The sequence below is a fragment of the Schistocerca cancellata genome, chromosome 5, assembly GCF_023864275.1.
Source record: "Schistocerca cancellata isolate TAMUIC-IGC-003103 chromosome 5, iqSchCanc2.1, whole genome shotgun sequence".
Taxonomy (NCBI): domain Eukaryota; kingdom Metazoa; phylum Arthropoda; class Insecta; order Orthoptera; family Acrididae; genus Schistocerca; species Schistocerca cancellata.
The window spans coordinates 649,461,013-649,474,244 of NC_064630.1; the positions used below are offsets into that span (position 1 = coordinate 649,461,013).

The window sequence follows — 13,232 nt, forward strand, 5'->3', positions numbered from 1 at the left end:
TGAAATAAGAACTTCGGAAAAACTAATAATCTCTGAGCTCTAAGGACAATTCGAATACAATAATTTCATGAAACAGAATTTCTTTTGGACCAAGAGAAATTACCACAGTAGGTTCACACCAAAAAAAGGGTACAGCCAATAGACACTTGTATTTGTGGACGTTGGGTAGAAGTCTGAGATGAAGTGTTTGACACAGAAGGGTATCAAAACGGTCAAAAGACTGATCTAAAAAAAAAGTGGAATCAGAATATCTTAGAATGACGTATTAGCTAAAGTATCTGAAAGTATATTTTGGTAAGTCTATTTTAATAATATTAGTTAGATGCAGAGCCCAAAGTGGTACAAAATAAGATGTGAGGCGGAAAAATTTCTTAATAATCACATATTACATGTACCAAAAAGGTGAATCACCTGTGAACTCATGGAAGAGTCTTCATTACGTCTCAGGGAATCAACTAGGGAGGAATTTCCAAACCAGTCCATCATGCCTTGCCGTTGTTCATATCCCTAAGGTCACTGTCTTGATGGTTTACTTTGTAAGGGACAAATGTGCATGGACCGTTCAGCAATCTACAATGCAGACACAGTAGTGGGTCAAATTCTGCTACCTTACCGACTAAATGTACCACTGGTGGGACAAAGACTGACTGATAGTGAAATGACAAAGCTGACTGAACGATGGGTGGCTCTGCTGGTACATGATAGCATGCCAACTGGTCAGTATTGTCAGAGGCTCTACTGATACGTAAAGCTTCAAGCGATTTCTGTATTCCGCCTTAGTCCTTTCCCCGTGTAGGTTGGCTGTACAGATAAAATGGCTCAAATGACTCTGAGCCCTATGGGACTTAACATCTGAGGTCATCAGTCCCCTAGAACTTAGAACTACTTAAACCTAACTAATCTAAGGACATCACACACATCCATGCCCGAGGCAGGATTCGAACCTGGGACCGTGGCAGTTGCGCGGTTCCAGACTGAAACGCCTAGAACCGCTCTGTCACCGCGGCCGGCTTGTACAGATAATAACATGGACCTTTGAATTCCTCTTGTCCTAATACTTCTTATTTTGGAGAATTGCAGGTTCAAGAAAGAAAAGATAGCACGTTTTAAAGAGGACTTAAACAAAATTGAAAGAAACGTAATAGCGTTTTAGAAGTGTGGCCAATAAAATAAAGAACAAATAGAATTAAAATCAGGACGTATCCTTTGGCGACTTTATTCCAAACGTCAAAATTTAATCTAGTATTCAAAATAATAAGACTTATTTTAAAAGTAATCAATAGATATTCAATGGAAATCATTCAAATCTAAGCATCAGTGTGGTCACATACAAATGATGAAGTTGATTACTTCTAAGAAGAATTACAACAAACCCACTAGAAAATCATATCGTGGAATTTTAATCTGAAGGTATAGTGGCAACAGAATCGTGATAGGACAGGCAAAATTATATAAAATTATTCGGAAATATCTGCAATTGAGCAACAATTAAAAGCAGTAAGAATCTGAAGAAGATTAAACAGAAATTTATAATGGATCGATATCGTATCTCAGCGGATGAAGTGGCAGACAGGAAAATAACTAACACGAGAGAGAAGATTGTACAAACGTTCCATGACATATTTAAATATCTGTGTAATTCAAGAGATGAATCAGAAACACTGATGGCCAATCATAAAAGTAATGATATTTCTAAAGTAACGCTAGATTAGACGTTCAATGTGATTAGAAGTGTGATCAAAGAAACGGCGCCTAAAAATGATGATACTCAAGCAGAAAAATTTTTAGATATTTATCTTGACATCAATACAAGAAGCCAACAGTTTAAAACACACAGGAAAAACAGGTACACAGTCTCCCACATTCGGGGGTGTTCAGTGAACCTTTGCTTCCCACAAACATTATGCTTCAGATTTTATGATCCACCGTTTGGTGTTAGTTCGCTGCGTTTGATCAAGAACTACATTCAACAATGGTTACCAGCCCATTCTCGTCGACAATATTTGTAACAGGAAGCTAAAACAATCATGCTATTGTAACCTCCCAACAGTATACTTAATTATAACATTCACATAGTGTAACCTCCCAACAGTTTACTTCCGTAACCTCGGAATAATAAAATGTTATTTTATCCCTCAAGAAAACTGTGGCTCGCATATAAACTTTCAATAATTAACTGACTGTGAACCTAAACTGGTCAATCTGGTCCTCAGCAATGCTGCGTCATGGCCCTGAAAAGTCATTCTGAATAAATTGAAAAAAATCTTACTTCAATGAAGTCGCCGGATAACGCGTAAACAGGGTGGTCCATTGATCGTGACAAGACCAAATATCTCGCGAAATAAGCGTCAAACTAAAAAACTACAGAGAATGAAACTTGTCTAACTTGAAGGCGGAAACCAGATGGCGCTGTGATTGGCCCGCTAGATGGCGCTGGAATAGGTCAAACGGATATCAACTGCGTTTTTTTAAATAGGAGCCCCCATTTTTTATTACATATTCGTGTAGTACGTAAAGTAATATGAATGTTTTAGTTGGACCATTTTTTTCGCTTTGTGATAGATGGCGCTGTAATAGTCACAAACATATGGCTCACAATTTTAGACGAACAGTTGGTAACAGGTGGATTTTTAAAATTAAAATACAGAACGTAGGTACGTTTGATATTTTATTTCGGTTGTTCCAATATGATATATGTACCTTTGTGAACTTATGAATTCTGAGAACGCATGCTGTTACAGCGTGATTACCTATAAATACCACATTAATGCAATAAATGCTCAAAATGATGTCCGTCAACCTCAATGCATTTGGCAATACGTGTAACGACATTCCTCTCAACAGCGAGTAGTTCGCCTTCGGTAATGTTCGCACATGCATTGACAATGCGCTGACGCATGTTGTCAGGTGTTGTCGGGGGATCACGATAGCAAATATCCTTCAACTTTCCCCACAGAAAGAAATTCGGGGACGTCAGATCCGGTGAGCGTGCTTCGACAACCAATCTACCTGTCATGAAATATGCTATTCAATACCGCTTCAACCGCACGCGAGCTATGTGTCGGACATCCATCATGTTGGAAGAACATCGCCATTCTGTCATGCAGTGAAACATCTTGTAGTAATATCGGTAGAACATTACGTAGGAAATCAGCATATATTGCAGCATTTAGATTGCCATCGATAAAATGGGGGCCAATTATCCTTCTTCCCATAATGCCGCACCATACATTAACCCGCCAAGGTCACTGATGTTCCACTTGTCGTAGCCATCGTGGATTTTCCGTTGCCCAATAGTGCATATTACGCCGGTTTATGTTACCGCTGTTGGCGAATGACGCTTCGTCGCTAAATAGAATGCGTGCAAAAAATCTGTCATCGTCCTGTAATTTCTCTTGTGCCCAGTGGCAGAACTGTACACGACGTTCAAAGTCGTCGCCATGCAATTCCTGGTGCATAGAAATATGGTACGAGTGCAATCGATGTTGATGTAGCGTTCTCAATACCGACGTTTTTGAGATTCCAGATTCTCGCGCAATTTGTCTGCTACTGATGTGCGGATTAGCCGTGACAGCAGCTAAAACACCTACAGCAGCTAAAACACCTACTTGGGCAACATCATTTTTTGCAGGTCGTGGCTGACGTTTTTCATGTGGCTGAACACTTTCTGTTTCTTTAAATAACGTAACTGTCCGGCGAACGGTCCGGACACTTGAATGATATCGTCCAGGATACCGAGCATCATACATAGCACACAGCCGTTGGGCATTTTGACCACAATAGCCATACATCGACACGATATCGACCTTTTCCGCAATTGGTAAACGTTCCATTTTAACACGTGTAATGTGTCACGAAGCAAATACCGTCCGCACTGGCGGATTGTTACGTGATACCACGCACTTATACGTTTGTGACTATTACAACGCCATTATTCACAAAGCGAAAAAAGTGGTCCAACTAAAACATTCATATTTCTTTACGTACTACACGAATATGTAATAAAAATGGGGGTTCCTATTTTAAAAAACGCAGTTGATATCCGTTTGACCTATGGGGGCAGCGCCATCTAGCGGGCCAACCATAGCGCCATCTGGTTTCCGCCTTCAAGCTAGACAAGTTTCGTTCTTTATAGTTTTTCCGTTTCATGCTTATTTCGTGAGATATTTGGCCTGGTCACTATCAATGGACCACCCTGTACATTTGCTCCTATAAGAAATTTTTGTGGCACAGCCCAGTGCAATGCTGGCCACTAGATTTGTTATGTGTAAAGAGAAGCAACTGATTTTTCTTTACGATAATAGGGATGACCATGGATAGGAGAAATTTGTAAAATCCTTTAAATTCAGATAAATAATTGTCAAAATTTATTTGTAAGGAAGATTATTATTAAAAGATTTTCAAAAACATTTACATGGGACTTGATGCAACAATAGTACAAAATCAGTTGTTACAAATTACATATGCGCGCGGCTGCTTTTACCTTATACTACATCGCTCTCCACGACCGGCCCAACCGCCCGACTGCCAGCTACAACTACTACTGCAGCCGACGCTGCTCCTATTGCAGCCGACACTGCTCTCTAGTCTGCGGTTCCATTGTAGCTTACATATCGTAGGCAGTGCGTGAGCAGTCCATCAAAGTTACATCTTCTCGAGTGCGCTAGCAATAAATTCCTTAGCCATGGACCTCTTACACTATAAATCACTATCATGTCCGCAACAGTGCTCCAAACGATTACCAGAAAAATTTTTGTGATGCCATTTGTTGGTAAGTTTTCGACCGAAACGGGCAATATTCTGAAGAGAAACAAGTATTCAGTGAACTACTACACCAGAGAGACAGTACGAAAAATTTACATAACCGTAAAGACAAGCAGATCAGCCAGTAAACAAAAGTAGAGCCTGTAAGATAAATTGCAAAGAGTGTGGCTCATACTACATAACAAAAACAGGTAGACCAAACTGCATCAGACAAAGAAAATCACAGGACCTGGCAGATGCAGAAAACAGGCGTCACATTTTCGTACCATTGTCGGGAAAGCGACCACGATTATGCAGTAGAGGTAAAAATATTGCATTCTGGGCACAGTGGGCAGAAACTATCGCTCTCTAAAGACCAAGCGGCGCTACGAGAATCATCCTGATCAACTACTGAATAGCCGGCCGGAGTGGCCGAGCGGTTAAAGGCGCTACAGTCTGGAACCGCACGACCTCTACGGTCGCAGGTTCGAATCCTGCCTCGGGCATGGATGTGTGTGATGTCCTTAGGTTAGTTAGGTTTAAGTAGTTCTAAGTTCTAGGGGACTTATGACCACAGCAGTTGAGTCCCATAGTGCTCAGAGCCATTTGAACCATTTTTTTGAACTACTGAATGGGCAAGCAGTCACCAGTTACTGTACTCTTCTTTATGCCTCCGAATCTAATTACTCCGTCCGCTTTTATTACATTGATACGCTAATCAAATACTTATTTTAATTTTCTATGACTGAATATGTAATTTACAGTATTTAATGAGGGCAATTCATTTCTTTGATGATTGTACATTCTTTGCTGTTTATGTTTGTACGAGTATGCACGACAACATCTTTGTCAGTTGTTGTAGAAAAAGGGCTAATAATACTAAACCTAGGTCGGTAAAGTAAATAGTGAAGAAAGTGGGCCGGCCTGAGTGGCCGAGCGGTTCTAGGTGCTACAGTCTGGAACCGGACGACCTCTACGTCGCAGGTTCGAATCCTGCCTCGAGCATGGATGTGTGTGATGTCCTTAGGTTAATTAGGTTTAAGTAGTTCTGAGTTCTAGGGGACTGATGACCTCAGAAGTCAAGTCCCATAGTGCTCAGGGCCATTGGAAGAAAGTGGCAAAAACGTTTTTTCTTCATATAGCTTCGTTGTGTTGTCCAGATTGTACTGTGTGCCTGTTTTGGCAATAAACTTCAACAAATGAAAGAACATATTAGAACTAGTTTGATGGCATACTTGAAAATAAGTTACAAAAAATCTAAATTAATAGACACCTACCATACCGAATATCAAACACTTCAAATTACACTCCTGGAAATGGAAAAAAGAACACATTGACACCGGTGTGTCAGACCCACCATACTTGCTCCGGACACTGCGAGAGGGCTGTACAAGCAATGATCACACGCACGGCACAGAGGACACACCAGGAACCGCGGTGTTGGCCGTCGAATGGCGCTAGCTGCGCAGCATTTGTGCACCGCCGCCGTCAGTGTCAGCCAGTTTGCCGTGGCATACGGATCTCCATCGCAGTCTTTAACACTGGTAGCATGCCGCGACAGCGTGGACGTGAACCGTATGTGCAGTTGACGGACTTTGAGCGAGGGCGTATAGTGGGCATGCGGGAGGCCGGGTGGACGTACCGCCGAACTGCTCAACACGTGGGGCGTGAGGTCTCCACAGTACATCGATGTTGTCGCCAGTGGTCGGCGGAAGGTGCACGTGCCCGTCGACCTGGGACCGGACCGCAGCGACGCACGGATGCACGCCAATACCGTAGGATCCTACGCAGTGCCGTAGGGGACCGCACCGCCACTTCCCAGCAAATTAGGGACACTGTTGCTCCTGGGGTGTCGGCGAGGACCATTCGCAACCGTCTCCATGAAGCTGGGCTACGGTCCCGCACACCGTTAGGCCGTCTTCCGCTCACGCCCCAACATCGTGCAGCCCGCCTCCAGTGGTGTCGCGACAGGCGTGAATGGAGGGACGAATGGAGACGTGTCGTCTTCAGCGATGAGAGTCGCTTCTGCCTTGGTGCCAATTATGGTCGTATGCGTGTTTGGCGCCGTGCAGGTGAGCGCCACAATCAGGACTGCATACGACCGAGGCACACAGGGCCAACACCCGGCATCATGGTGTGGGGAGCGATCTCCTACACTGGCCGTACACCACTGGTGATCGTCGAGGGGACACTGAATAGTGCACGGTACATCCAAACCGTCATCGAACCCATCGTTCTACCATTCCTAGACCGGCAAGGGAACTTGCTGTTCCAACAGGACAATGCACGTCCGCATGTATCCCGTGCCACCCAACGTGCTCTAGAAGGTGTAAGTCAACTACCCTGGCCAGCAAGATCTCCGGATCTGTCCCCCATTGAGCATGTTTGGGACTGGATGAAGCGTCGTCTCACGCGGTCTGCACGTCCAGCACGAACGCTGGTCCAACTGAGGCGCCAGGTGGAAATGGCATGGCAAGCCGTTCCACAGTACTACATCCAGCATCTCTACGATCGTCTCCATGGGAGAATAGCAGCCTGCATTGCTGCGAAAGGTGGATATACACTGTACTAGTGCCGACATTGTGCATGCTCTGTTGCCTGTGTCTATGTGCCTGTGGTTCTGTCAGTGTGATCATGTGATGTATCTGACCCCAGGAATGTGTCAATAAAGTTTCCCCTTCCTGGGACAATGAATTCACGGTGTTCTTATTTCAATTTCTAGGAGTGTATAACGAAGTCGTGAAACCAGACGGTAAACTTTTATATTGTGAGGAGCTGAAGAAAGTTACTGGACAGACACAAATAGAAAAACAGAAGATTGAAAAATAATCTGAACGGCTTTTGGTAAATTAAACAGAGGCAGCAAAACTGTTTTTCAAATGTGCCTCAAACTGAATTTTTACAATCAGTGTGTATTAGCTATTATGGTGTAGCGTAGTGATACACGAACCTTACATCCGGAAACGACTGAGAAACTGACGGTTGGTCAGCGGGTACTCGCAGAGACCGTTGCAGTTTGGAAATTACTAAGAGAGGCAGGAAACATACTAAGGTATCAAGGAACAAGATTTAACTGGATACATGACTATGAGTGTAGTCTAAATGATATGGAGAGGGGTGGAACATAGTGCTAGCCAAATAGGTCATATATAAACTGTCTTTGCTCGATTCTAAAAGATAAAAGGAAAACTCGAAGACGGTGACGTAATTGAAGGTGAATAAATGGCATTAGGAAACAAGCAAGAGCAACATGGATGCATGTACAGCGTGGTCAGAAACTGTCTGAGAACGTGTTGCAGGGGAGGTTGTGCCGAGAAATAATTTGTAAGAAAAAAAATTCGGTATGTTGCACCATTTATGAGTTATTTAGCATTGAAGGTAGCCAATGAGGTCACTGAGCGCGTAAATTTAAGTAGCCTGGCAGACACGGTGTTGCTAATCGTATTCTTCGTTTGGTTTCCTCAAACAAACAAACATAGCTTCTGCGCACCTGACCTAAATTTATCACTTCCGAAAATGGCACGTTTTAATATGTAGTAAGCATTTCAACAAGTTACAACTCACATACCCACAGATGTCTGTGCATTACCGCTATTTAGCTAGGCAAGTGCTTGAATTAGCGCGCGAGACAACTGGATTGGCTAACCTCAATGCTAAATAACTCGAAGACTTTTCAACGTATCGATTTTTTTTCTGAACATTTATTTCTCAGCACAACATGCCTTGCAGCAAGCTTACAACCTTTACGGACTGTTTCTGGCCACCCTTTATGTGAAGCCCGTAATGCAAGGATAAGCCTGATTATGGCCTTATGGTGTGGAGACTAAAGGCACTATAACGGAACGCAACTTAATTAGTGTGGTCTTAAATTGAAATCACTTGTCCTACGTCCCAGCACCAGGCACCACCCTCAAAAAGCTTCATTCCGTGCCGTACAAACCCATGCTTATAGTTCAAGGGGTTGGTTAGCCACGTTGTAGTTTGAAGGAAACGAATCTCCGTTGCAACAGCGAAAAACACGCCCAATAAGTAACGCAACCGTTGATCTTTTATTTGGGATGAATAGTGAGCATTGTAAAATATTAGGATACTTGTAAACGAAGAAATACTCTCTAACATGGGACCTGGAAATGAGACTGAAATACCTAAATTCCCAGCAACAGATTCTTATAATCAGAAAGCAATTGACAAGTAACTGGCAAAACAATTCTTCAAAAACTTCCAAGCTGTGCAGTAATTCATAGAAAAGCTTCCACAGGTCTATGGTTTACTAAGACAAAACATCAAGAACAAAAAACTGTAAGACTGACACATCGAAAATTCAAGAAAAGCTCTCACAAGACCTATAGAACTACCACACTCTATCTGTCTGCCCGACGAAAAAAATGTAGCAGCCAAATGGGCTACAAAGACATAGAGATACGAAGAGAAAAAGTATTCTGTTTAGATCAGTTTTCAAACAGTTTCCAGTTGTGGTCAGCAACAAACGAAGTGGCTAGGTATAGTTGGTTGTGTGTGTTTCTAAAAATATAATTTGGCAACCAGATTACCATTGGAGATCAAAGCAGTATTTTATTGTACATTTGCGTCATGTTTCATACAGAACGATAGGAAAAGTTTTCCCCCATAATGTTTATCACCAGCAAACTAACATATTTTGATAAGCAGATTACAATGTGGAGATCACAGCACTATTTTGTTGTATACTTTTCTCATGTTTCATATAGCACTATCGTAAAACTTTGTCCCAAAACGTTATTCACCATATGAATATTTTCGTGCTTCTGTATAGTTCATAGTCTCCAGGTGTTTAAGTTTTTTACGTCGTATAAGATAACTGAAAATTTTTATCACTGCCAGAATATGTCTTTTGTTTAAAAATATATGTCTTCGTACTAAAGGATCTACTTGGATATTGTATCATTTTGACATCTGTGAACCAATGTATGTTCACATACACCGATGAGACAAAACACTATGACCACCTGCTTGGCCGGCCGTGGCAGCCGAGCGGTTCTAGGTGCTTCAGTCCGGAACCACAGGACTGCTACGGTCGCAGGTTCGAATCCTGCCTCGGGCATGGATGTGTGTGATGTCCTTAGGTTAGTTAGGTTTAAGTAGTTCTAGGTTCTAGGTGACTGATGACCTCAAATGTCCCATAGTGCTCAGAGTAATTTGAACCATTTTGAACCACCTGCTTAATAGCTTGTTTGTCCGTAACTGGAATGAAATACGTCACTTGCTCTGCGTATCAACGATCTGCCAGTTTGTTTGTAGGCTTGTGGAAGAGGCATATGTCATTAGATGTCTACGCACATGTCATGTAATTCGCTTAAATAAGGCCCGCTGATTTGCGTACACAGTGATGGCGCTCGATAGCGACTCACATGGGTTCTACAGGATTTACATCAGGCGAATTTAGTCGCCGAGACATCGATGTGAGTTCGCTATAACGCTCCTTAAACCACCGTAGCAAAGTTCTGGCTGCTTGACACGGGCTATTATACTGTTGAAAGATGACATCGGCTTCGGGGATGCAGGTAGTTCGTAACAGTCAGCGTATCTTCGATTATTACCGTGTAAACGCAGGAGAATGTCTCCCACAGCATAACACTTCTCCCACCAGCTTGCTTCCGTGGCACGCACCACGTTTCGAGCCGCCCTTCATCTCTTTGACGGCGTTTGTGGAGACGACAGGCAACCTAGTGTGACAAAAATGTTTTTCATTGATCGACGGTCGAATTCCGATGGCTCTGCAGCCACTGCAATCGTAATTGACGATATCGTTGGACCAACATGTGAACACGTGGGGGTAGTCTGCTGCGGAACTCCATGTTCAACACTGTACGATGTATGGTTTGCGTCGAAGCAACTGTGCGTGCTCTAGCATTGTGCTCCTTCGGTAGAGATGCCATAGCTCACCATCTACCATACTTTACAGAGCAAGCCTCCGACCACACACTCTGTGAAAAGTCACGGACAACCAACCATTTAGCGCCTAGTGGTAGTTTCACTGACCTATCTTATTCCGTAGATGCTCACGACAGTAGCACGTGAACATTCGACCAGCTTTGCAGTTTTCGAGATATTCATTCAAAGGCTCTGCGTAACAATAATCTGCCCTTTGTCAAAGTCGCTTATCAGAGGATTTCTCCCTACGCAGCCATACCTTCGGTGCCCGCAACACCACCAGGCGACAACCGGTGTCGCGGTGGCAGTGGTCAAAATGTTTTGGCTCATCAGTGTAGTTCTACGGACAAATTATGAAAGCATATGGATTAGTTTTGCCAGATGTAATTGCCGAAAAATTATTGAGACATACAACTTGAAACAAAAATGTGGATTTCAGCCGCAGACGGTCGAGAATTTGAGTTGCTATTGGCGCTTTCGTATACAGTAAACAGAAGGAAACGGTAACAGGAAACCTTAATAGAACGAGATCTCTGACAAGACGCTTCATACAATGACCTTTGAGAACATACCGTAGGCGTTGACGCTTGACGGAACGAGTAGGGTCGTCAGCAAAAATATGGGTATCGTGTGAAGACTGAAGCTGGTGAACACCATGTCCGGCTGATCGCGTGGCTTGTAAAGGCAAGGCGCACAGACTGAGGGCAGCTCACACAGACCGGCGGCGTGAACGTGGTTGCTATCTTCGCGATAAGTAAACCTGTCGCGGGTTGCTTCACGTCAGTCACGCTAGTCGTCTACGTAGTGAGAGTCTTACTGCACTAACGTCACCTCGTCGTGTTCAGTCCTTTTCGGCTGAGGCGATGTTAATGTGGAGCTTATGAGAATTCATTCTCAGTACTACGAGGGTCACTCCAAAAGAAATACACACTATTATTTGAAAATCCATCTTTTATTCTGAATGTTTGGAAGTTTTACAGTGTATAGATATATCCTACATCCTTTAGGAACAATATTTTCATTTCCCCACATAATTATCATCTCTCTCAACTGCCTTACGCCATTTTGGAACCAGCGCCTGTATACCCGCACGATAAAATTCTGGATCAGCCTGTTGGAGCCACTGTTTGGCAGCGTGCACAAGGGAGTCATCATCTTCAAACCTTGTTCCACGAAGAGAGTCTTTCAGTTTCCCAAAGAGATGATAGTCACATGGAGCCAGGTCAGGACTGTAAGGCGCCGGCCGGAGTGGCCGAGCGGTTCTAGGCGCTTCAGTCTGGAACCGCGCGACCGCTACGGTCGCAGGTTCGAATCCTGCCTTGGGCATTAATGTGTGTGATGTCCTTAGGTTAGTTAGGTTTAAGTAGTTCTAAGTTCTAGGGGTCTGATGACATTAGCAGTTAAGTCCCATAGTGCTCAGAGCCCTTTGAACTGTAAGGCGGGTGTTTCAGTGTCGTCCATCCGAGTTTTGTGATCGCTTCCATGGTTTTTTGACTGACATGTGGCCGTGCATTGTCGTGCAACAGCAAAACATCCTGCTTTTGCCGATGTGTTCGAACACGACTAAGTCGAGCTTAAAGTTTTTTCAGTGTCGTCACATATGCATCAGAATTTATGGTGGTACCACTTGGCATGATATCCACAAGCAAGAGTCCTTCGGAATCGAAATACACCGTAGCCATAACTTTTCCAGCAGAAGGTGTGGTTTTGAATTTTTTTTCTTGGGTGAATTTGCATGATGCCACTCCATTGATTGCCTCTTCATCTCTGGTGAAAAATGATGGAGCCATGTTTCATCACCTGTCACAATTCTTCCAAGAAATTCATCTCCACCATTCTTGTACTGTTCCGAAAGTTCGCTGCATACCGTTTTTCTTGTTTCTTTGTGAGCCACTGTCGACATCCTGGGAACCCACCTGGCACAAACCATTTTTAACGCCAACACTTTCAGTATTTTGCAAACACTTCCTTGCCCTATCCCGAAGTAGCGTGAAAATTCGTTCACTGTGATGCGTCTGTCAGCAGTCAACAATTCGTAAACTCTCTGCACATTGTCTGCAGTGTGTGCAGTACGAGGCCTGCCGCTGCGAGGACAATCCTCAATACTGCCGTGCCCGCTTTCGTCACGTAACCTGCTTGCCCACAGACTAACTGTACTGCGATAGTTAGCAGCATCTCCATACACCTTTTTCAACCTCTTGTGGATGTTTCCCAAGGTCTCGTTGTCACAGCACAGGAATTCTATGACAGCACGTTGCTTCTGACGAACGTCAAGTGGAGCACCATCTTGAAGACATACTGTGACGGCGCCACTCACGTGAACAGGTTGAACTAAGTTTGAAAACAAGCGGGAAGGATGTATCTACACACTGTAAAACTTTCACTCACGCAGAATGAAAACTGTACTTTTACAAAAATGGTGCATTTCTTTTGGAGTGACCATCGTAGAACAAAAAACACTGCTATCCATTAGAATGAAGTCAAGGAAGCAACAATTCTTCATTACTTCATTTGGATAGGGGAGAGGACAAGGGAAATCACTCAGGTTTTCTGTTCACTAGGTTTCGTACCATATTGCA

General features: G+C 43.4%; 1 protein-coding gene across 1 annotated transcript in view; it reads right to left on the reverse strand.

Annotated features, from left to right (window-relative positions):
* LOC126187695 (coagulation factor XI-like) overlaps positions 1-11,351 on the reverse strand; it is a 162,082-nt gene extending 150,731 nt beyond the window's left edge. Inside the window, exon 1 of the mRNA XM_049928937.1 lies at positions 11,226-11,351. Coding sequence (XP_049784894.1) covers positions 11,226-11,310 — 85 coding nt within the window. The 5' untranslated portion in view covers positions 11,311-11,351. The remainder of the gene's footprint in view (positions 1-11,225) is intronic.
* Positions 11,352-13,232: the final 1,881 nt, after the last annotated feature.